We start from the raw sequence: 25,882 nt of genomic DNA on the forward strand, positions 1-25,882 counted from the left end.
CTTGAAACAATAAGCCACAGAGTCAAATAGGGAAGCTGGGAGGTGAAGCTAGTCGGAGACTCCCTGGAAGAGACAGGAGAGCTCAGCCTGTAGCTGGAATGGAGGACATGGAGTCTCAGGGTGCCCTGAGAGCACCATGCTCCCAGAATGCATAAAGCATTCTTTAGATCCCTACGAGACAAGTGGGGGTCTTAGGGGGAGAAGTGTTAGGGGACATCTGGAATACTTGCAGTCCATTTAAAGGAGCATGAACTGCCAGCAGCAGAGGAGGCAAATGCTTGTATAACTCCCACTGTGGTGTTTCTAGAATCTTCCTTCATTTTAGGAAAGCTCCAGAATCCCTCTGTGGGGGAGCTTCTTGGCTGTGTAGCCACAGAAGCCCATGGGAGAGTCCCACAGGGCACTCACAGTGGCTCCCTGTGTCTGCTTATACCTGAGCCTAGAAGTTTGGGAAAGTGGGTTGAGGCTACTTGCGGGGATCCAGGCAGCATTGCAGATTGTCCCTGGGGAGGCCCTTCAGGGCCATGGCCTCCTCAGAAGGGTGACGGACTGAGGCTGACTAAGCTGGAAGAAGCTCTGCTTGGGGATTGCGACAGGCTGCCTTGGGAGTCAGCGCTAATTGCAGCAGTAAGCGAAATGGTAATTGGGCTAATAAATAGCATGAATAATGAAGCTGCCTTCAAAGGCCCTTCTCCACTGATTTTGCTCTACTCTAGGAATGAGGGAAGGGAGGAGGCATCTGAGTAGACCTACCCTTCTCTCTGCTTTGACACCAGCCAGTGACCTAAGCTCTCCCTGCCTGCCTGCCTGCCTGCCTGCCTGCCTGCCTGCCTGCCTGCCTTGGTCACCTGTTAGCTGTGTCCCCATTAGTGAGTCATCATGGAGATTAGATTAGATAGCATGCTGTGATGATTGGTATAGATTGTCTACTTGACAGGACGTAGGGTTATAAAAGAGGCCAGCCTCTGGGCCTACTTGTGGGATATCTATACCAGGTTAATAGAGGTGAGAAGACCTACCTTAATTGTGGGTGGGACCATTCCAAAGGATGGGTCCTAGACTGGTTAAAACTGAGCACCAGCCTACTCTCTCTCTCTCTCTCTCTCTCTCTCTCTCTCTCTCTCTCTCTCTCTCTCTCTCTCTCTCTCTCCTCAGGAATACAATACAGCCCACTGTCTCAAGCTCCTGCACCACACCCTTCCCTGAAGAAGGGACTGTCCCTTCAAACTGTGAGCCAAAGCAAACCCTTCCCTGAGCTGCCTTGCTGGCATCTTATCACAACATGTAACAAATGCACACGTGGTGTCCAGAATGCAGTGATGGGATGGAAACTGCACCTTGTTGCCTCCGAGGCCTCTCTCTGAGCCCTCCTAACCCAGCTCCAACCTTACCCGATCCCTACCCCTGCCCAAGCAACCCCCATTTTCTGTTCCTTCATGCTCTGGCCCTGGTGACTCCTTCCTGTCAGCTAAACTCGTAGAACAAGGTGGTGTTGGCCCAAGGGGACCCTGAAGGAGACCTGTTCTTGACTCCTTCTGCCAGGTTGCTGAAGGTGTGTTGCTCTACCCATAACAGAAGGGCTAGGTCCTCTCAGGAGAGTGCCTTCACTCAACTATCTGCCCTGCGTCTTGTGACCTCCCCTGCCCAAAGCCTCTTTACCTAGGGATGACAATGATCCTGCCGCCCTGAGACATCCACCTTTCATCTCTCGTGTCGATGCCTTGACCCTCTACCAGTCTCCTATGGAGTCCGCCACCCTGACACCCAGTGTAAATGTACCATGTGCTTCTGCCCAAATCTAACGATGGGTGCTCAGTCAGAGTTAACCATCATCACAATCCTGACAACTGGCCAGATGATGACTGAGCAGATGGTCAAGAGAAGGTACCAATGAAATGGGCAAGGTGGGAACCAACAGTGAAGATGCTTTTATTCACACAAGATCCCAACCTTTAGCACGCTTTCATCTTCCCTGTTGATCCAGCTGGTACCTTGTGCATCCAACAGCTTTTAATACCTGTTGTCAACCAACATCTGGAAACAAGGTATTTCAGCGTGGTTCTCATTTCAAGAAGCTTAGAAGTTTGCAAGGTCCTGAGGAGAAACACCCCAAGCTTACAGTAACCGGAAAGCAGCTGCTCTGATGTTACTGACCTCCCATGATCTAGTCATATTTTTGCAATATTTTGCAGGCCCACTGGTGGGTGAGATGCAGTAGGTTTGCATTTGGTTTAAAAGGAAGAACAACTACATCCAAATGGCAGCTGAACTGGAGATGCTAAGTGGCTCTGTGATGGGGTTGAAGGTGGGGGTATCTCTTGGTTCGTATTTTCTCAAAGGAGGGAACTTAGTAAGAAAGACTGTAGGGTTTGTCTACTTGCTGCATTGTGTTTGTTATTGATGTTTTGGCAAAGCAGACTCCAAAGAGAGACTGGAATGGGCTTCCCTGCAGGGGACAAGCACCTCACTGGGTTCTGCATTGTAGGTTTCAAAGAAATGCTATGACTGTTCATGAGGTAGGTGGTATATTCACGGGCTAAGGTACGCCATTTCACTCCCAAATCATGGTGGACCAGATCTCCGCTTTAGGGTATTTCTTCCCATGACCCTCTAGAAAAGTCACAAGGGGAAGAAGTCCAAAGCACAATGTGAATGATGCATATCATAAAGCCAGAGCTTTTAAGAGTACACACACGCACACACACATGCACGCACAGACACATACACACACACACAACACACACGCATGCACACACACACGCACACTCCCTTCATGAGCACACATGTGGGAACTGAATTAACAGTCTAATTTCTGATATCATGGCAACAACCTCACTGTGACCACAAAGGGTCGTTCTGACCACGAGGAAGCACAGCTGCCAAGGCACCAATATCATTGGCTTGCTCATGTCCAATCCCTTGCTTATTCAGTATCTGCCCTTATAGGGCATCCCTTGTTGACTAGACAGGAGGGTCAAGGAAGAAACCAGTCTGTCCTTCAAGCCCTACTGTGGATAACCATGCAGCAGATTTCTCTGGAAAGTTGACAGAAAAAAATCGGAAGTGCCCCTCCTGAATGCTGCTCTCTTATACACACACCCCTTCCCCTGGAGCCTGGTACCACTGTAAGCTGCCCATCTTCCTGGAGGTCTTCTTCATCTTGGTCTTGGTGTCCCAGATTCCTCCCTCCTAGACCTCGCCCACCCTACCCCACCATTTCCCTTTTCCACCTCTCACTTCTCTTTCTGTCGTTCTTGCATGCACCCACTGGTTTGAGTTACTGGAATCAGTTTTGTTCACGACATTCTCTGATCTCAGATTGTCCGATGTTCTCACTGCTTAAAAAACAGATTTCTGACCCCTTTGTTCAGTGTTCAAAGCCCTTTCTGGCCTGATCGCTCACTCTTTTCCAGCTCCACCTTCCTCCTGGGCACCCTCACCATGTCATGAGCCTGCTTCCTTTGGATTCAGGTCACTGCCGTTACTATTGAGATGGTCTCTTCCACCATTCATTGTCCTCAAATTCTAGGCTGAAGTCCTCCACCTTCTGACCACACTGATGGTGTGAAACTCTCCATTTGGCCTTTGGCAGCACACAGTCCAGACATTGGACCTTTGAAGACCACCTTCAGGGAACTGGAGAGATGGCTCAGCAGTTAAGAGGGCTTGCTGGTCTTGCAGATGACTTGAGTTCAGTTCCCAGCACCCATGTGGCTTCAGCTCCAGGTGGTCCAACACGCTCTTCTGGCATTCTCAAGCACCTTTTGCACATGGCACACACTCACACAGACACAGACTCACAAATAAAAATAACCATTCCTTATAAAAGGCCACATTCAGCAGGCTTGCCCACACACATGAGGCCATGGATCCTATCCCCAGAATGACCAAAAGTATCTTTTTATACAGAGGTACCCAGGTAGCAAATCCCTTCCATCCTGCATATCAGCTCTTATCCATTAAGACAGTGCAGGGATGCCAGAGCTAGCAAGAAAGAACCCTTTGGCAATGGGTTTTTGATCCTATTGCACGCACTGGCTTTGGGGGAGCCTAGGCAGTTTGGATGCTCACCTTTCTAGACCTGGATAGAGGTGGGCGGTCCTTGGGCTTCCCACAGGTCAGGGAACCCTGATTGCTCTTCGAGCAGATGAGGGAGGGGGACTTGATCAGGGGAGGGGGAGGGAATTGGGAAGCGGTTGCGGGGAGGAGGCAGAAATCCTTAATAAATAAATTAATTTAAAAAAATAAAAAAATAAAAGATCTGAGCCAGAAAAAAAAAAAAGAAAGAGCCCTTTGATCGATTAGCCGTGTCTGCCTTGTGCTTTGACTTATGGCATAAGTACTTCCTTGTTCCTAACATGGAGACTCTCCCTCCAACCCCTCAGTCCGTTCTCTAAGGGCAGGGCCTTGCTCGTGTTTGCTGCAGATGCTGGTGGATACACAGCTAGGAGATAAGTGAGGCTGACCTACTGGACCCTCTTTGCTCCACCCTTTACCACATGGCTGTTCTCACACCTCCAGGGCAGAGACTGCCGTGCCTTCCACATGACTGGCAAAAAGGATGGCTGTTCCCTGAGACTTGCACCTCTCTGCACTTTTTCCACCCCACGTCACCCTTGATGGATGATTTATACGCTTGGCTGCCTCAGCAAATGTACTTCCTTCTCTAACATGTAGAAAGCTTTGAGCAGGCAGATGTGAGCAGTGGCATTGCTAGAAGGATAATCTTGCATGTACTCATCATTTCATGGGTAAAAACAATCCTGTTCTGGTAACATGTGATTTTCAATAAATTGGCATAATAGCAGGGTTGAAAACTGTTGTTCTGGCCCGTGGCTTCATCAATTACACAGGGATTATAGACTCAGCAATTCCTCCAGCTGCTTTGGAGGAAGATTCGATGTCAAGGAAAGTGAGCACTATGGGGGCCTTGAGTACCAGCCTCAGTACCCCCTCAGGACTCAAAATTAGATGTCTATGGCAGGCGAGGATCTGAGGGTAAAAAGAATTAACTCAAGCATGTTGCCTCTGCATGTTCTTTATTTTTTGTGAGGGGGAAAGTGAAGCAAAGGGGCCTGGAGAAGAAGAATAAGGAGGAGAATAAGGAGAAGGAAAAAGGAGGAGAGTAAGGGGAAGAAGTAGAAGTAGTGAGGAGAAGAAGGAGAAAAAGGGCTGATCTCCATGAGGTTTCTGGTTTTTACAGACGTAGTTGGAAAATTCCACAGGCAAGGACAATGATAATATGCATATCAAAATCACAAAGAGGGGCAGGTAGAACCTGACAAAGTTGTACTCTGGAACAGGTGGCACCCCTGGAAAGAGCCAGAATCCAAGGGGAAGTACCTGCCATCCCAAACCGTAGATAAAGTTACTCAACATCCTGGATCCACGCATTCTCCTCATCTTTGGTGATAACCAGCTTTGGGGACGCCCAGAGGTGGGACATGCTGCTTTCCTGCTCAGTGTCTGTCTTCTATAGACATTTCTATGCTGTCTGTTAGCAGGTAATTCTGTGGGGTTGACTCTGAAAACTTGACTGCTAGAACAAAGAGTGAATGCCACCGCTCCAAGGCCGCGTGTTGGGGGGCAATGGAGCAAGGTTACTCTGTTGCCTGTGCAGAAGAAGTCACACTGCTGAGGTGTTTTGGGAATGAATCCCATCTTGAAGGGAAGAATCATAGCTTTACAGGGTTTCCACAGATATGACAGCAATTTTCCAAAACACAAGTGTTTCCGCAGCTCTGCAAAACGAGTTATTCCAAGTGGACATGTACATATACACTCCCGTGGATCTGCCTACTGGTCCGTCAACTGTGCATTCCCTGTATAGTCTTGTGCGCGCCAGCAGAACAGGGCCCATAATAAAAGTCAGGCACGGTTACATTTATAACCCAGTGATGAGGATCCAAACACAGGCTTGTAAGCCAGCCCAGGCTACTTGGTGAGTTCTAGGCCAGTGAGGCTCTGCCTCAAAAGAACAAAATTTAGATATCTAAGGCATGTCCTCTAGCCTCCACATGTCCGAATACATATGTGTACCTGAGCGTGCACATGCATACACATGCATGCACACACACAAACATGGCCTCCACAGATAAGCTATGGAATCAAAAGTGTCTAAAGCGTTAACGTGGCTCACAGGCTGTATGAAGCCTGTGTGCGGCTTATAGAAGCCACTCACAGGCCTGCCTGAGCTCCTGGACCGCAAATGGACTCGGATTAGTAGAACGACTTTTAGTTCCTGCAGACTCAATGCAGTGCTGATGCAAGGGTTCACATGGGAACTTCGGAGGTCAAAGGCTCAGGAGTCAGAGGTCACTAAGGCGCACAAGGAATGTCAAACTCAGATTCCAGATAGTAAAGGAGGGATGCACAAACACCCAGGCAATTCATTAAACACCAATAGACAACTAACTGATTGGGAGAAGGAGGACTGTGGGAAACCTAAGGGAAACACCGAAGGGAAAGTCTAGAGCCAGCCTTGGCACTTCCGTTCTCAACGGTGACCGTGGGTATCCAGACATGGCACCGAGGAGCCACACAAGTGCTGAGCCACATGGCTTTGGGGGGATTTAGATTCTAAGTCCATCCAAGCTGCTCATAAGCTGTGCAGCTTTGGAAAGCTTCAGTCTTTACAGTACCCCCTTTCCTCCTTAGTAGAAAAAGTAGTTACGTTGTTTTGACTTTTACTTAGTTTTAAATTTTTATTTTGTTTTATGTGTGAGTGTTTCACTTGCATAGATATCTGCCCACCACTTTCATGTCTTTGTGGAGATCAGAAGAGGATGCTGGATTCCCTGGAACTGAAGTTACAAATGGTTGTGAGCTATGATGTGGGTGCTGGGAACTGAACCCCAGTCCTCTGGGAAAGCAGCCAGTGCTTTTAACTGCAGATCCATTTCTCTAGCCCCCATTTTCACTTATTAATACTAAAATAATAGCATTGGTTTGGTGAGATGGCTCAGCAGGTACTTGTGTTTGCTGCCGTGTTGATGAGACTTGAGTCCAGCCCAGGGACCGACATGGTGAGAGGAGAGAACTCAGTCTCAGAGCGGTCCCCTCCCCTCCACACACTACGCACACAAATAAACACATAAATGTGACCTTAAAATGTCAAAAATATAGACTAGAGAAAATACTACCTGTGGGGTAGATTGCAATTGGATGTAATGAAGCTTGTGTTTCATTTCACAGAGTATCCCATTCACGGGGATGGTCAAGGAGGAGGCAGCCATATTGCCTTTTCCTGCTCTGTGAATGAGTTCCAATTAATGCAGGAACTAACCTCTGAATAGAAATATCTCTGGGCAGGATCTCGTCCTTCTGTGGCTTTTGGTCCCGTTCGTTCATTTGTTTGTTTTTTGAGACAGGGTCTTTTTATGTACTCCAGGTTGGTTTTGAACTTGTCTCCCAGCCTCCATCTCCCCCTGGTGTTGGGATTGCTGATATTCAAGGTCTTGCTTGGCTCTGTTTTAGTTTGTGTCTCTTCTCGGAACGTTGGGGGTCTAGCTCTCCTCAACCTCCTTGTCCTCTTGGGCCTGGCTTCCACTCACCTGCAGATGCAGCAGCTCCCTGGATGCCCCAGAATGTGCCTCTCCAGGGCCTCCGTCTGTCAAGCTGCCACTCATGCTGCGGGGTGCCTAGTCCAAAGTCAGATTCTCTTAGCATCTTCTTGCATGGCTCCTTTATCCCACACCTTCTCTTCTCTGGGTGCTGTGTGATTCCAGCCGCTGGTCCAGCTGTTTTGTTGCTGTTTTAAATTGAACTCAGCCACTGTAGTTTCTCTTATAATATCTATAGGAGGGCACTGATTTTACAGAACATCCTTTGTTGTTGGATGGGGCAATGCAGAGCACAGGCAGGCAGAACCATGGTGTGGAAAAGAAAGGAAGCCTGAGTTTAAAGAAGAGAAACTAAGATCCTCTCTGACTGGCATAGTCTGTTTTCACAATCTTAACTACTTAATTCAGGGTCCGGTGTTACAGATCAAATAGTCTTCCCTGACCAAATTAAGTTCCCAGGAGAGCGAGGCCACGCTGACTACAAACTTAGCCTGTGGGGGTAGCCTTCCCTTGGGGAGACAGAGATCCCCTTGACCTGATATACCCCCCTCCCCGTCCCTGTCATCACACAGGTGCAGACCATGTGTGAGGACAGAGACAGGTGGCTGCCATGGTGGCTGGCACAGAAAATGTCCTGATAGTGAATGATGGCTGACCAGATGAATGGGTGAATGGCCAGACTGGGAACACAGAGGTGGGACATCCTCCCCTTTCCCCAGCTGGCTTCTCCTTCACCTTCCCACGGCCCGGGGAAGATGCCAGTTCACTGCTAGCAGAGAAGCACGTGGCCAGGTTAGTCTAGACTCTACACTCACAGACCTGGGTCAGAAGCCTAGTTTGGTATCTCATCAACCACACAACTTCAGAATTTCCCCTTCTGAGAAGCAGGCGGAGTGCTGGAACTTTCCTTATAAGGTAGTGAGGTCTAAAGAAATCCCTCTGGAAGAATGTTTAGAGCTGTGTCTGACAGCTGAGTGGTGCACACGCTGATCTATCTATCTGTCTGTCTGTCTGTCTGTCTATTCAGACTTGAGCTTAAGCAGGCTCTCTTGACACGTTCTTGCGGACATGTCCTCACTGGGTAACCCCCTGTCATGATCTTAATGTTGTTCTTTTCCGACCAAAACTGCCTTTGGGTACTAGTAATATCTAGATTGGTGTCTACTGAGATTGTCCTCCCTGTGAGGATCTGACTTAAAGATTGTTCCTACTGATCCTTGTTCCCCAGAGATGGAATGCTGAGCAAATGCCCAGATGGGTGGCTGAGCACACAGACAGGATTTGCCCTTCTAGCCACACACTTCACACACTTGCCACTGACAGACAGAGGGCTACCTACTCACCCCTACCTGCTCCTAGTCTGTTGTGTTAGGTACTGGCTAGGGAACTGTCTATTTGTGTGTCTGTCTTTCTATCTAGGCAAAGTCTCAGTAAGTCCAGACCAGTGGTTCTCAACCATTCTAATGTGACCCCCAACCATAAAATTATTTCATTGCTATTTTATAACTAATTTTTACTACTCTTATGAATCATAATGTAAATATCTAATATACAGGATATCTGATATGTGGTCCCAAATGGCCATGACCCACAGGTTGAGAAACACTGGCCTAGACTGTCCTCAAGCATACTATATAGCAAAGATGAACACCTGATCCTCTGACCTCCACCTCCCAAGTATTAGGATTGCAGGCATGTGTCATGACTGGTTTGTGTAGTGTTGATTGAACCCAGGGCTTCAAGCATGTTAGACAAACACTCCACCAACTGAGCCACATTCTCAGCCCCCCCCCAAACTAGCCTTTTGGGGTTTAAAAATAACCTCCAAGAGAAAATAGAGTAGGAAGAGGTGAGTACAGAAAAAAGGGGATTTGGGACACAGGCTTAGAATACACAGAGAGGAGGTGGTGCCTGCTGTAGGGTCGCCATGGAAACACTGCTTGGCGCCAGGACCGGAAGACCAGCTGTTTCTTCAAAGTGAAGCTCTGCTCAGCAGTTTGAAATACACACCTCTTTTCACTGGGACCCTGTGGACTCGCCCCTACCTGTGTCTCTAGGGCCTCCCTCAATATGCGGTTTTAGCCCACATAAGGTACCATTCCCACCTGAGCCTGGGAATGTGAATAGCACATCCCCCTGTGAGTGATAGCTGCCAGTTAACTCCTCCAATATGCCTGTCCTCTGACTACAGGCTGTGCAGGGGGGCAGTTGAGGGCAGCAAAGGAAAACTCTAAAGTGTTGATCTAGGTTGAAATGAGTCCCCACTGCTCTTTCCTTGACAATGATTTTGAACAAGGAAATAGAAGGGCGTTGATCTCAAAGAACGTCCTTTGCGGAGGTTTAGAGGGCTCAGGGGGTTGCGTGGGGCAATGCGGGGCCCAGGCAGGCAGAACCGTGGGGTGGAAAGGCTGGAAACGGAAACCTGAGTTTAAAGAAGAGAAACTAAGACCCTTCTCCAACTGGATGCTTAGCCGCCTACCTGGGGCAACAGGACGGGGGAGCGGAGTCTATTTGTTACAAAGCATCTCCTTAGTCTTCCACGATCAAATTAGAGCGAGGTCATGCTGACTTAGTCTGTGGGAGGCAGCCTTCCCCTGGGGAGATGGTGATTAGGTGCATGCACACTTGTGTGCAGGTATGCACATGTGTGTGCATGTGCACATGTGTGTATATGTATACTTGTGTACGTGTGAATGTAGAGGCCAGAGGTCAACCCTGGGTGTCTTCCTTCATACTTTTTGAGTCAGGGTCTCACTGAGTCTGGAGCTCACAGATTCGACCAAACTGTCTGGCCAATGAGCCCAGGGAATCTGCATCTCCACCCCCTGAATGCCAGGGTCACAGATACCCTGCTATTTCTGTAGGTATTGGGAATCTGAACTCAGGTTCCCATGCTTGCGTACTAAGTCCTTACCGACTGAGCCATCTCTCAAATCCCTTGAAATGTTACTTTAAAAAAGATGTCCCAGCACAAACCCCAAATTAATAACCAGCAGGGCTGCTGAGAGCTTCATCTGTCACAGACCACTAGCTCCCTAATTGACTTCTGCTTTCCCCACGCAATCTCACCTGGGAAGGCGGCTGTCTCTTCAATCCTGGAACCCTCAGGCTCAGGTGAGGCCTGGCCTGAGGTGAGGCTCCATCAATATTTGCTCATTAGATGAAGGTCCAGGTCCTCCTGCCCTGCCCCCAAGCCATCTGTCAGCCCGCAACAGCTGATGTAGGCAGAGCCTGAGGCTTCCAGACCGCACTTCCTAGGAAACCGGAGCCAGGAAGGCAGGGCTGAGGCAGAGAGTGGGGGAGGCCAGGCAGGCACACAGCAGGGCAGCCTCCATTCAGCATCCAGAGTGACAGCTGGGGCTGCAGGGGTCACCTTCAACCCCAAAGCTCCAAAGACACTGTAGGGAAAACAGAGGAAGAGAAACAGAAATCCGTGTTTAGCTTCCTGCCCAGGACTCGGGATACCTCCAAGAGCTACCAGAGTTCCAAATTTTCGCAAAAAAACATTTTATAGATGTTGTTTGTAGAAGCCCCTTATATAGCGGGGCTGATCTCCAACTTGTGATCCTCCTGCCTTCACCTCCTGAGTGCTAAAGTTACAACTATGCCAGCTTCAATGTATGTATGTGTATGTTATATATGTGTATATGTGTGTGTATATATAAGTTATGTGTGTGTTTGTATGTGCATGTATATATGAATGTGTGTATGTGTATGTATGTGTTTGTATGTATGTGAATGTGTATATGTATTGAGTTTTTTGGGGTTTTTGGGGGGTTGGTTTTTTTTTGTTTTATTTTTGGGTTAGTTTTTTTTTAAGTATCTTTTTTAAAAAATGATTTATTTATTTATTATGTACACAGTGGTCTGTCTGCATGTATACCTACAGGCCAGAAGAGGGCACCAGATCTCATTATAAATGGTTGTGAGCCACCATGTGGTTGCTAAGAATTAAACTCAGGACCTCTGGAAGAACAGCCAGTGATTTTGCCCTCTGAGTCATCTCTCCAGCCCATAAACTTTTTTTTTTTTTGAGAAAGGCTTTCTCGGTATGGCCTTGGCTGTTCTGGCCTCTAACTCACAGAGATTCTCCTGCCTCTGCCTCCTGAGTGCTAGGATTAAAAGCTTGTGCCACCACCGCCTGGCTGTATTGGTTTTTTTGAAACAGAGTTTCACTACATAGCCCTGGCTGTCCTCGAACTCATTTTGTAGACCAGGCTGGCCTCAAACTCAAGGCAATCCTCCTGTCTCTGTCTCCTAACTGTTGTTATTACAAGTGCATAGGGTACCATCGTGCCTGACTACCACACCAGGCTCACTTTGCTTGATTGTGCTAAGTACACGTGACAGGAAATCTGCCATGTGTGGTGTGCATATGTAAGCCTATGGTGTGAGATGGTCTTAGAATGGTGGACACCATCCCACATCTCTGTACCATTTTGTTTCTGTAAAGTTGGACCTCTGTCCCCTTTCGGCAGTACCACCCTTCCACATCCTCTGCATGATGTTCTGACTACCCAAAGCCTCTCAGATTTGTCTAGTAGCTAGTGTCTTTCAGCTAGAGTGGTGTTCTCTAGGCTCGTGCAGATAGTGGTACATCCGAATTCCTTCTCTTTTAAGGCTGAGTAATATTTCAATGCATATACTGCTGTTTTCTTTCTTTCCCTTCCTCCCTCCCTCCCTCTCCTTCTCTCTCTCTCTCTCTCTCTCTCTCTCTCTCTCTCTCTCTCTCTCTCTCCCTCCCTCCCTCCCTCCCTCTCTCTCTCTCTCTCTCTCTCTCTCTCTCTCTCTCTCTCTCTCTTCCTCCTCCTCCTCGTTCTTCAGGCAGGAACCTGGAGGCAGGAACTTAAGAAGAAGCTATGGAGGAGTGTTGATTACTGGCTGGCTCCCCATGGGCTTGCTCAACTTGCTTTCTTATATAGCTCAGAATCACCTGCCCTGGGAGGACACTACCCACAGTGGTTTGGCCATTCCCACATCCATCATTAATCAAGAAAAATTCCTGACAGACTTGCCTCCAGGCCAGTCTTATGAAGGCAATTTCTCAGTTGAGGTTCCCTCAGCTGAGGGAAATGATCCAGTTCATGTTAAGTCGACAGAAACTACCTGGTTTCGGTGGTCATTGTGTTTCCTCTTTGGAGAATGGCCATAGAAATCCTTTCCCTGCTTTCAGATGGAGTAGTTTGGGCTTTTGACACTGACTTTCCCCATGGAGTTTCAGCTCATTGCCTACTCTGGTTGCTTTTGAGTGGCAGGAGTCGAGCTGGATGAGACTGGGCATGCTCCCAGGCACTGGGGGTACAGCCTCACAGCCCCAGCCTGAACTTGGTACCTGCAGAGCTTACTATGGTGCAGTGAGTCCGAGGCTAACAACCTGGGGCTCAGGTGAGGTTTGAGACTCCCAAGGGGCTCCTCGGTGGGATCTGTCCTGAATCTGTGTCTCTTCTGCCTAGCTCCACATGGACAGAAAGACATCCATGCCTATAAGCTCAACAGAAGCCTCTCTGAACACCTTTCCTGACTTACTGGCACCCACTGTCTCAAGTCCCTGTCACCTTTCCACCTCCACCTGGGAGCAGGTGTTCCTGCAGGGCCTTTTCCATTTCCACCTGGGAGCAGGTGTGCCTGCAGAGCCTTTTCCATTTCCACCTGGGAGCAGGTGTTCCTGCAGGGCCTTTTCCATTTCCACCTGGGAGCAGGTGTGCCTGCAGGGCCTTTTCCATTTCCACCTGGGAGCAGGTGTGCCTGCAGAGCCTTTTCCATTTCCACCTGGGAGCAGGTGTGCCTGCAGGTGTTTCTACAGGGCCTTTTCCTCAACATTTATACCTGGGAGCAGGTGTGCCTGCAGGGTCTTTTCCACCTTCACCTGGGAGCAGGTGTGCCTGCAGGACCTTTTCCACCTCCACCTGGGAGCAGGTGGGCCTGCAGGTGTTTCTACAGGGCCTTTTCCTCAACATTTCCTTCCTTCCAGACATTTTTCTTCCCTTCACAGACCTCTCTCCTAGGCTCCCTCAGTTTGCTCTCAGATGCTTTTCTATAATATAACTTGGGCACTGAGGTTTCAGCTATTTGACAAGCAACAGAAAGATGATATTTTTTACATTTATTTATTTATTTGTGTACATCGGGGGGGCACAAATGCCACCATGCAGGTGTGGAGATGAGAGGACAGCCCATGGGAGATAACTCTTTCCATCCATTATGTGGGTTCTGAGACTTGAACTCAGGTTTCAGGCTTGGCAGCAAATGACTTTACCCAGCGAGCCGTCTCGATGGCCCCGAAACAGGGTCCTGAAAGGCAGAATGAGGTGGTTGACTGGTGCTTTTATGTGTGAAGACTTGAGTTACTGACAGAAGCTCTTCTCCCATGCTTGGGCCGCTAATCATTCTTGCAAAAGGTCAGTTTGCCCTCAGGATAAGTGTGGGAACTGTAGACTGGGTACAGAGAGATTCCCCAGGGACAGAGTCCTGCCCAAGGCCAAGTGGACCCTGGGCTGATGACCTCTGAGGGGCGTGTCTACAGTTTATCATGCTCTGGGTTGCAAGGCAGAGATTTACAACTCAAACCAGCTCCAAGAGTAGGAACAGCATCTCTTGTGAGTTTGCTGAGGTGGCCAGAGGGTGGGTGGACTTGGTGACCAAGTTACATTAACATCAGAGACTCTTTGTCCCTCCGCCCTCAGTGCATGCTGTTGGCTTTGTCCTAACTCTGACTCATCTTGCAGTCACAAGACAGGACCATGTGCTTTCTGCCTAGTGGGGATGCATCCTGTCTGGTGGAGAACATGCCTTCCATAGCATCTGGGCTGGCTTCCCTAGCATAGGTGACCCCCAAAGCCAGACTAGGAAAAGTCACCGAGGTAATGCAGTGGGTAGGAGTATCAGAGCAAGTAATCCCACCCCAAGGGCTGAGGATGGCCCTAGACAAGCAGGCAATATGCGTGAAAACATGGCTGGAGGGGAGTCAGGATGGGCGCTTGTCTTTTTGCTCTAGGGTAGGCTGGAAAACAGACTCTGAGAAGGGCCCATAGAGGACCTCATTAATCCTGGAGCCAGTGATGAGTCCCCCACCAAAACCGCAGCTCAGTCAGCCATGAATCAAACCCACGAACTAAACCCAGTCATTCTATAAAACAATTGAGCTGGAATGAAATCAAATCAAACAGGAGCATGTTCCTCAGGCCACCCAAATAGCCTCACTTCTGGTCCCCATATGAGGCAGAGAGGCTGGTTCTATGTCCAGGATAGCTGGGTAGTTTCTGGGAGTTTTGTGGGGCTGAGGAACCAGGTAGAGCACCTGAGGCTGGACCAGGGTGCTGCAATTGCCATTTGATCACCAGCAGTGGCCGAATGACAGCAGATACCAGCAGGCAAACGGTATCAAATCTGGTCTAAGTCTCTAGTGCGATGGTTCTCAACCTGTGGATCGGAGCCCCTTTAGGAGGCATCAGAAGACACAGATACTTACCTTACAGTCCATAACAGTAACAAAATTAAAGTTACGAAGTAGAAACAAAAGTAACATTATGGTGGGGGGGTCCCCCACAACATAAGGAACTGTATTAAAAGGGTTGCAGCACTTGGACAGTTGAGAACCACTGCTCTAGTGACTTCGTGTGGCTGTGAGGGCTTCTGAGCCCCAGTTTCCCCACTTCTACACAAGGTCAAGGTCAAGCTTCCAGGCTCTCTAATTGCCTGGAGCTCGTGTGCTGCCCTGCCTTTGATGTGCAGTTGGGGGCGGGCAGTGACGTCTCCTCCTCAGTCAGATGGCTCACGCTTTACTTCTGTTGTTTGGACTATCTCTCCCAGGGACAGTGTCACCTACCTCTTTACACCTGAAGCAGCAGCACAGAGAGGCAAAGTGACCTGCCCGAAGGGGCCCAGCTCTGAAGCTAGAATCAGGAGCGAGTCAAGACCTAGTGCTGCACTAATGGGTCTGACACCCTAAGGCCATCACTGGGCCACCAACAACTAAAACGTAACAGGGAGGCCGGTGCTGGGAGCTAAAGACCAGATGTGGTTAGGAGAGGTGGGTAGAGTTTAGATGGGGATGGGTGCATCAGAGGTGGCCTTTGGGGCCTCAGAAGGAGAGCGGGCAGATCTGCGCTGTGTGACAAAGCAGTGGGTCAGGCAGGACGAGCTCTTGCAGGTTGCCACAGAATGTCTGGATTTTGTAGGTGAGAATCAACCACTGGCACACCTCAGCTAGAGGAAGGGGATGGAGAGATGGAGGAGAGAGGGGAGGGCACAAAGGAGGGTGCCTGGAGAAGCATGATGGTACCCAGGGATGGCAGAGTGTGACACCTCCCAACGTGGTTGGAAGTGACATTTCCCTTTGCCAGGCTGTGCTCTCTGAGGTAGAATGGGAACAGACCTCCCATCTGGCCTCCTACAAGCAGTAATGCCCCCACTTCTCCTTGGGGTGGAGATGGTCCCCACCATGCCCTTCTGCTCACATCAGTTAACCAGCTGTGTCCACATTTGCAGTTCAACGTTCAAAAGTCCACAGAGCCTGTTCAGCCCCGACCTCTTCTGAAGTTTCCGGATATCTATGGTCCCCGGCCAGCTGTGACAGCCCCAGAAGTCATCAACTATGCAGACTACACTCTGGGGACCACAGAGGAGTCTGCTGCACCTGCCAGCCCCCAGGCCCAGAGTGACAGTCGCCTCAAGAGGCAGGTCACAGAGGAGCTGTTCATCCTTCCTCAGAATGGTAGGGATCCCTGGCCCTGGAGGCAACACAGGGGGCAGGGAAGGGCTTGCCAGTGTCTTCTGACACGGTGTATGACCTGCCAAGGTTGTCCAAAGTCCTGGTGTGGTACAGCAGGTGGACCCCACTGTTTGACATCCAGCTTCCTGTGAGAACTGAGGAGTCTCCTTCTGATCTTACTGGGTGATTACATAAGGGATAAAAAAAAATCAAGGTTAGACACAAGCTTCTGAGTTACGTTTAATCCTCTGCTGTTTTACATGCTTGCTGTGTGCCCTTGGACTTGCTGTCTCTTTGGGATATCATCCTCATTAATAAAGTGGGATCATGTTAGCCCACTGTCAAATGTATATAAATAATGGCTAAAGTAAATGCTTTTAGCAGGGCTTAGTACAAAGCATCAAAACACATGGCTATCATTATTGTCCCTATTCTCCTATGGGCATCAGCCTTCAGAGGGCAGCACCCATAGGTGGCCGGCATGGTGCCAGCCAGAGGAATAGCAGGGGAGCTGAGAGACACGGGCCTTAACCCACAGGAATCCAGAACATTCTAAGAGAGACAGTCCAAAAACTAAGAAGGTGGCCAGTCCTGTGGTCCAGGTTTGCTGTATGTGGCAATGCAGGGAGCAGCAGCTTTGATGGTGACCTGGGTTTAGGTGGATTCCTCTTGGCCAGTGGGAGATGGCCTGCCATAGGGGCCAGCAGTTCACATTAGCCTGACTTTTCAGGAACCACCTCAATCTGCCCTGCAAATGGGCCAGTATCCGGGCTCTCCTGCCCACATTTTAAGTAGATTCAAGTTTGAAGTCTTGAGAGGGAAAGTCAGGCGAGACTCTGACGGGGGTGAGTATTCTTGGGGGTGGTTCCCACAGTCAGAGCCTCTTTCGGGAGCCTCTGATTGCTCGATGCTTGGGTGAAACCAGGATGAAACCCTCCACCAAAGGAAGCTGTGCCCAGCTGCAAAGAATTCAGCACACATCACACATGGACTCCTTTCTTCCTTTTCCTTCCCTTTCATAGGGCAGCAGCCTGGTCCTGATCCATAGGCAGCTAGCAGCCTTGACCACTTCAGCCAACATCCCCATGATGCACTGTGCTGGACTCCCTCAGCCCCACTGCTCCCCTCACCACACCACAGTACTCAGAACCCCACGTCTAGAGGAGGAGTCCATCCTTGCAGCTCACATGGCACTGTCCCTTGGTCACTCAGCAAAGATGACTGCAGAGTGAGCTTGCAGATGCTGCCCTGAACAGAGATGCCAGATGAGTGGGGTTTGGGTCTGGGTTCTCGGGCTGAGGCTGCCTGGGCACTAAGAGTCTTCTCATCCAGTCTGCGGCAGTGGCCTCAGGATGGCTTTGGAAGCCAAAAGCATCCTGCATACATATGTATCTTGATCATTCTGGTCCCTGGAGGATGGTGTGCAGCAGAAATTTAATAATGAGCCCCTGGGGGACATTAATAATCCTCTAGAATCCAGCCCTCTGATTCATTCTAAGGATCAGCGGTTCGGTTCTGGTTACTTACCATGTTGTCTACAGCAGCCACTGTGGCTTCTTAATTCTTCTTTTAGATTCTTCCACACATTAGACTCCAGCTCACGAAAGGGGTGGAGCCAGCAATACTGACAGTTTTATTGGTGGTTTTAGGACTTTATCCATTAAAGGTAAGGTCCTCCGTGCACGCAGCAAATGTTGAGTGCACATGAGTTAAAGTCAAAGCCTCCATCCTTGCCACTGGTGTCTACTCTGGGGTTATTCTTTGCTGTTACCTCCACCTGTTCATTCCTGTGAGATCTGCCCACAGTTCCATCCTCCACCAGAAGCACCAATTAGGCTGTGACCACTTTCCTTGTGGAAAGCTCACCACAGACCAAGCACAGAGCATCCCTAAAGGACATTCAGCTACTATGTGGCAGTGTAAATACAGCATCAACATATTGACCACTGGACCCCAACAGTCTCTTGAGATGCATTGTCCATAGGCTCCTTTTGAGACAGTTTTGGGCTTAGATGGCAGAGATGACATGATACCACCAGGGAAGCAGAACCCCAACATGATGACCATGGCTGCTCTGTCTATCTTCCAGGTGTGGTGGAAGATGTCTGTGTCATGGAGACCTGGAACCCTGAGAAGGCTGCTAGCTGGAACCAGGCTCCCAAACTCCACTTTCGCCTGGACTATGACCAGAAGAAGGCCGAGCTATTTGTGACTAGTCTGGAAGGTGCCGCTTTGTGTGTTTGGCTGGGATTCGTGTGTGCCCTGATCGTGGGATGGGAGGCTCTGCAGCCAGTGAGAGCAGGGATTCGTGTGCCCTGTCCATGGGATGGGAGGGTCTGCAGCCAGTGAGAGCAGGGATTCGTGTGTGCCCTGTCGGCGGGATGGGAGGCTCTGCAGCTCATCACTTGGCCACACTTTGTTGCAGGGGATCCTAGGAACTGTGGCCAGGCAGGCTGCCTAAGAGCATTGGGAAGCAAGTGATTGATGAACAGCTAGCAGCCACTGCCAGCGATGCCTTTGACACTCAACAGGGATTTGTGCCAGGCAGAGACAGTCTTTCATAAGTCAGAAACATTTCTGAGAACTTTCCCAAGAATCGAGTAATTTGTCCTGGGGGCCACTATACAACAAAGCTAAAACTGTACAAAGAAACGAGGGCTTGTGATGGGGTCAGTTGTGCTGTGTCTGTTCCTCATTTCTCTTGTTTCTGTGCTAGCCAACTTTCTATCACTGTGAGAAAATCCCAAGGGGCGGGCACTTAGAAGGAGGCGAGGTCTCTTTAGACTAGCAGTTCCAGAGGTTACATTCAGCCCGTAGTCAACATTGTTGCATTTGGGTGTGTGGTGAGCCAAGCATCACAGTAGACAGAATGCCATGGCAGAGGGTGCACACTGAGCAAAGCCGCTCACCTCACAGCCACAAGGAAGCAGGGGGTGGGCAGTGTCCAGTATCCTCTTCAATAATATGCCCGAAGCCGTTTCGTTCCACCAGCTCCCACCTCCACAGAGTGCCACCAGTCCCAGCCTCTGCAGCACATTTTAAGATCCAAACTTGCCTCAGTTACTCATCTGCTTGCTGTGGTGAAACACCCTGACAAAGGCAATGGAAGGAGGAAGGAGCCATTTGGCTCACAAGTTCCAGGATACCTGTCTGTCACGTCCCATGGTGGAGAAGTTATGGCAGCTGGATCTTGAGGCAGCTAGTCACATCATGTTTGCAGACATGAAGCAGAGAGAGATGAACTCTGGGGCTCCCTTTTTTATTCAGCCTAGGACCTCAGTGGGGTGCCTCCCACAATTAGGGTGGGTCTTCTGGACCTAAAGCCCCCTCCTGGAGGTTTGTTGCCTAGTTGTCAAAGCTAACTGTCTTGTGTTGAATTTGGTCCTGGGGATAGGATCAGGGCTTCAAACGTACTGATTCGGTGTTCTAGCTCTGAGCTTTCCCTCAGCCTCTGGGTTCCTTTCCTGAGAGAGAATTTCCCCTCTTTATAGTTGTTTAAGATATTTAAACACTTCCATGTACTTTAGCCCATTTGGGCCTCAGGAAAGTACCATTTTACAGATTAGAAAACTGAGTGCTAGACTCTCCTATGAGGGGTCCACGTGGTAGTGTGGGCACACAGTGTGGGAGACCCAGACCCCTTTCCTGGTAAGGTTAAAGACCAAAGCCAATTAGTCTAGCCAGATGCATGCTAAGGGATTCACACAAGTGCTGCAGTTGAATTCCTAACAGTCCTCAAAGGGGCATGTGGCTAACACTAGCTCCCCAGCCCTTTGGCCTCTTTCTCTCCCTTCATTTGTTTCCTGGCCATGACATGAAGTCTTCTGCTCAGTCACGTGATTCCTCCATGGCATCCTGTCTCACAAAGCAATGTAGCTGCTGATATCAGGGGCTAGAGTTTCTGAAACCACGAGTCCAAGTATACCTTCTCACCTTATAATTGGATTCTTTATAAGGTGATTCTCCCGGGTGTTTGTCATGGTGTCAGAAAGCTGACAGACACAATCCACAGTGGGACGCATTGAAAACATCAAGGTGGAGAATAGAGGCAGCGGCCGGTGATTCGGATCACAAGTGGCTATGTGGGAAATGTTTAAAACACAGAAACAAATGAGTCACAGCATTGGTAGCTATCCTAACAAAAGCTCTTCAGGGCCTTGGCACCAATGGGAACATCTCTGAATCTTGAGGTCGGGGGGGATCTAGAAAGTGCCTCTTGTCCCGATTATCCAGTGAAAATTCATCACCCGTGATGTTCTAGTTTAAAAACTTTTCCTACAAGACATTTGCACAGTAATGGGACATAGTGTTCACCCCAGGGTCCTGCCGACACCCAAGGCTATCTGTGTTCTGCAGCCCTGTCTGGGGATCTACTCCCTGCAATCCTCAGGAAGTCCCAGGTCTGTCTTGTTTTGTCTTTGCCTGCAGCTGTCACCAGTGACCATGAAGGAGGCTGTGACTGTTACATCCAAGGAAGCGTGGCTGTCAAGACCGGCTCCGTGGAGGCACAGACGGCCCTGAAGAAACGGCAGCTGCACACCACCTGGGAGGAGGGCCTAGCCCTACCCCTGGGTGAGGATGAGCTCCCCACAGCCACCCTGAGGCTCACCTTACGGACCTGTGACCGCTTCTCCCGCCATAGTGTGGTTGGGGAACTCCGCCTGGGCCTGGATGGAACATCTGTGCCCCTGGGAGCAGCACAGTGGGGTGAGCTGAAGACCACAGCAAAGGTAGGGTTTTCCAACCAGAGAGTAAGAGCTGGCTGGTAGAGGGTGGGAGAAGAACGCTGAGATGATGAAACGAGGCCCAGAAACATTCTTGTCTCAGGCAAAAGGCAGCTTGGGCTCTTGATCAGAGGCTGGAGCAGATTTGTGGCCCAGAACTTGGGGTTCCTGGCATCCATCCCAAGGAGTGCCTCTTACTGTCCGAAGACACCCCTGCCGCCAGGAGCAGCACCATGATGAGGGTGGCAACCGTTACCATGCTATGCAGTCATGGGTCTTATGCTCCTCTCAAGCGTTGCCCTGCAGTGGCGGAAGGAAACCCAGAGCCCTCTGCTCTCAGCACAGACCTGATGTAAACAGAAGCAGTTGGCTGCTGGCAGCCCGTCTGAGACAGGTGGTACAGATGGCTAAGACGAGCCTATGCGTACTCTGATGGAGAGCTCTGCAAGGCCTGGTGGGCACGAGTTGGCACTGACTCTAAATGAGCTACCTTGGTTCTGTGAAGACCAGAGCGCAGTCAGCGGTTAGCACAGATACTGTTCTAGGATGGCATCTGCTGTGCAGGCTGCTGAAACACTGGGCTCCTTGAGGAACAAGCCATGAACCCCATAGACCGTGACGGCATGGGGTCGAGGCACAGCAGGGATGGCGTATAAGGACTCAGTGTCCATCCAAGATCCTGCCACTGAGGAGCCTCCGGGGAACTTCTGATAATGACCTGTCAGTTTAGTTGATCTCCAGCAGTAAGATGTGCCCAACCTTTTGACATTGAGACATGATGTTGTCACTTACAACGGCCACAATCAAGAACCATGAAATCAAGTCTTATTAAAAAAAAATCACAAAATAATCTTAGAGTGTTTTAAGTGAGTTTAAGGTTTTGTGTTGGACAGCATTCACAATAATCCTTGGGTCATGAGACTGCATGTAGCTGTAGAACACAGGCTGGGCCAGCCTTGACTAGCTTGCAAGGCTCACAAAGTTGCAAGTCTTGCCCATCACCCTTTCTGGATAAAACAAGTTGTCAAGCTGCTCATAAAGACACCATTTCTGTGTTCCCTTCTCGGTGGCTCAGCTCAGGGTGTTAGCGTCCTCCCGGCAGTCACTTTGCAGTCCGGGCAGGTGAGGGCAACCCTGTGAGCACCCTGTCTGTACCCAGGAGTATCTCAGGCTGACATGGCCAGGAGCCACACAGCATCAGCAGACAAGACAGGGCACATAGCTCAGCTTCAACGGCATGTTCTTCTGACTCTCTCAACTTCCATAACCTGCCAGAGCAGGTGACAGGCAGGGGCCACCTCTGTAAGTCTGGACTGTAGGAAGCAGAGGGCACTCCACTCCTTACTTGCTTCTCTTTGGGTCATCATTTCTTCTGGGCCCTGTTTTTCTGTTATTTTTTTTGCCCCAGCTTGGAAAATTGATAGGAATCTACAGCCTCCCTTTGATACCTGTTGTCTTAAAGCCTACTTTCTAATTAATATGTAATTGGGGTCTCGTATAGGTCACCTCTGATGGGAAAGAAGACATGTAGGTCTATTAAACTGATAAGCTAGTCTTTTCTGGAGCTTAGGAGGTTCCTCTACTAGGCATGGGTGTTTTGGCATGACCCCAGAAGGGCTGAAACAAATCTCACAAAGAGAGAAGTCCTGCATGTCTTTCCTGCTTCTGTCCATTCCCCGGAAGACAGTAATCGCTCATTCCAAAAGCACCTCACTTAACCCCTACTGTGTCCCAGGCAGGATACCACAACTGTCCTCAGCCGCATCCATCTTAATGTCACCACTCTTGTTGCAGCTGTCACCACTCCACAGACAGCCAGGCAATCTCTTTCCCTCTGGGCAGGGTCGGGGGAGGCATCAAGCTGCAGGCTGGGTCAGGAAGCCCCATCCAGATAGAAGGAAGGCTGATTTGAAACCGGTAAAGGAATCTACAGTTACTGCACCTCTGATTTTTTTTTCTTTTCTGGGCTTGCATGGGTTAACAGAGGTGGCAACAGTGCCCCAGTTCCAGCCGGAAGACATTCAGCCAAAACAGGCGTGTGCGTCATTAGGGACAACAGAGCACCCCACTCTGAGGGCAGCTGGGAGTGATTCATTGAGCATCGACGAAAAAAGGAGGTGGGGGAGAGGAAAGTGGCTGCTTTGAGCATCTGGACCCGGCTAGGTGTCACTGCAGGTCCCTTGTATGCCGACATCCACACGACTGGTCCTGGTTTTCACTCATACACATGTGAGAGGCCCTGCAAAGATGCAGGCTGGCTCTGTGAGGAGCAGAAGGCTCAGGCATGGTGGTTTGTAATACAGCCCAGGTCAGCAGTGGCGCCCTGCCCCTGGCTCTGTGGGGAGCAGAAGGCTCAGGCCCGGTCATCTGTAACACAGCCCAGGTCAGCTGTGGCGCTCTGCCCCTGGCTCTGTGCTTGGCACCTGTCCCCAGACCTCAGTGCCTCCGCTGTAAAATGAGAGCATTAGGAGAGACTGGCACCTAGGAAGCCAGAGCAGTGGCCTGGGGCTTGGACTCCCTTAGAGCAGACTTCATAGGAGTCTCAGATTTGCTATGTCATAGCTGCTGACCCAAGTGGTAACCAGCCCCCTTGCCTTTCCTGCCGAGAATGAGAACTTCAGTGCCCTTCTCAAGGTCACTGCCAAGATTAAGAGAGATGTCTGAAATTTTTCTGGCAAATATTTATTTTGTGTCCAGTGTGTGCCTGATGTCAGGGCTGTGCAATGAACCCTTAGTCTAGAGGGACAGGACACATGCTTGCATGAGCACAGTGTTCTTTGTTTAATAGACCTGCATTCATGTCAGCCCGAGAGTCCTAGACTCCCAGATCAGTTTGTCATGTGACTAGCACCCTAGATCTAATTAAACTTTTACTGGAACCTCAAGCCCACGGGCTGCCTCTGGGCACCTCAGCAGACCAGGCTTGACCACCAGCTTCCTCAAGGAGTCCAATCAGCAAAACCGTGAAGAGGGCAGAGCAGGATGCTTGTTTCCCTGAACTGCATCAGGGGGGTGGCAAGTCTAGCAACCTCCTAGGATGCTGTCTGCCTTCCTGTCCTGACAGTAGCTCCCAGGTGATGCAGGACCGGCAGTCATGGGGACGAAGGTGTGGGTGACGTTATCTTGCTTCTCTTCAGGACCGTCACTACTGCTTTGTGGGGTTCAGTTCCAAACACGAAGTAATGGCCTGCAGGTTCCCCATTTCTTAGAATTAGAAACAACTCAAAAGGGAGTGTCAGAAGAACAAATCGAAGTCAATCAGAATGGTGAATTGGTTCTTCAAGAGCAAAGGACAATTTCAAAAGAGTCCCTGAGAAGAATGAGTCATTGCAGTCATGGGGGAGACACTTGTCCTGGATGGCAGGCTTGCTCTGAGACAGAGGGTATGCCCAGAACCCACAGCAGGTTTCCCGACCACAGCTGGGTCCCATGCCAGTGTGACTGAAGGAGGTTAAGGGTTCTGTGACCACCCCCAGTGACCTCAATGCTGGGCAGAAAAGGGGCTCCCTGAATCCCCTCACTGTGCAGCAAGAAAGGACAAAATCTGACTGCTAAGGCTGGGCCGCAGGGCAGGGAGGGTTCCTTCAAAAGACTTGGCAACATTTCTCACTCCTGCGGGAGGCTGATGGGTGACATTGGAAGCCAGCATATGGGTGGACAGAGACAGAGTGCCGGGGAGCTGCCGAGACTAGGACTCGTGCCTCCTCGAACTACACCGCTGCTATTTGGTCCTTGCCCAGCTGTCCCTGCTGCCCCTCGGCCTTGTGCTGATGTTGGTATCCTGTAAACATTAGGACAGCCACTTCACTGGTGATGTTGGCCCGCAAAGCCAGAGTTACCTTTTCCAACAAAGAAATGGACAATTTGGGACTGGGGAAACGGCTCGGCAGTTGAGAGCTCCTACCATGCCTAACAAGGATCCAAGTTCCAGCCCTCATTTTGAGTGACTCAGAGCTGCTTGTGACCCCAGCTTCAAGAGATATGATGACCAGCACTCTCATGTGCACATGCCCACAAGGAGACACACATAGAAACACATGCTCAAAAATGAGTGAAATCAAGGCTGGGGGATAATTCTACTCCTCCAGGAGCCTGATGGGTCCATGCTGTTACTCTGAACCCAGGCTTCCTAGGACCCTAGCATTCTGACAAAGTACCCCAGAGTCTAGGTAAAGAGTGCAGAAGGAGAGGAACCTCTTGCTTCCTGCCCTCAATGTAGCCTCAGGGGAGGCTGTTTTCTGTTTATAAGTTGGAGTTAAAGAGGTAACATGTGCAGATCATGGTGGCTCATGCCTAATCTTGGCACTCTGGAGGGAGAGGCAGGTAAATCTCTGTGAATCTGAGGCCACTTAGTGTACATAGTGAGCTCTGCCCCAGTTGGGGCTGCATAGTGAAATCCTGTCTCAGGGGGGGGGGGGAGAAAAAGAAAATTTATGGTATCCAAGACTCCTGATGACACACAGCACCCGTCTTCGGGACCCACTTACCCTGTGCCGTGGTAGATAAACTAACCTTAGGCTAATGGAATGGATCCTGGAATATCTGTGGGGTATGAGGGCAGTGTGACTCTAGTCTCAGCTTCAGTTGATGGGTCAGAATCCAGGCTGACTTACAATCCCTTACCTCCTGTTTTCAGGAGCCATCCGCAGGGACCGGGGAGGTCCTTCTGTCCATCAGCTACCTCCCAGCTGCCAACCGCCTCCTGGTGGTGCTCATTAAAGCCAAGAACCTCCACTCCAACCAATCCAAGGATCTTTTGGGCAAGGGTAAGTTTGGCTGCAAGGAGACAGGTGGGGGGGTGGGTGTCCCAGCTCTGGGATGCGTGCAGAAGGCGGTAGAATCCAGCATAAAATGGAGACGGGTTAACAAGGAGCTGGTAAGAGTCC

General features: G+C 50.0%; 1 protein-coding gene across 1 annotated transcript in view; it reads left to right on the top strand.

The window, feature by feature from the left end:
• The window catches only part of Syt13 (synaptotagmin 13), a 46,235-nt gene that overhangs the window by 14,353 nt on the left and 6,000 nt on the right, over positions 1-25,882 (top strand). The window contains exons 2-5 of the mRNA XM_075961475.1: positions 16,050-16,275; positions 18,362-18,496; positions 20,701-21,002; positions 25,633-25,762. Coding sequence (XP_075817590.1) covers positions 16,050-16,275; positions 18,362-18,496; positions 20,701-21,002; positions 25,633-25,762 — 793 coding nt within the window. The remainder of the gene's footprint in view (positions 1-16,049; positions 16,276-18,361; positions 18,497-20,700; positions 21,003-25,632; positions 25,763-25,882) is intronic.

The sequence above is a fragment of the Microtus pennsylvanicus genome, chromosome 2, assembly GCF_037038515.1.
Source record: "Microtus pennsylvanicus isolate mMicPen1 chromosome 2, mMicPen1.hap1, whole genome shotgun sequence".
Taxonomy (NCBI): Eukaryota; Metazoa; Chordata; class Mammalia; order Rodentia; family Cricetidae; genus Microtus; species Microtus pennsylvanicus.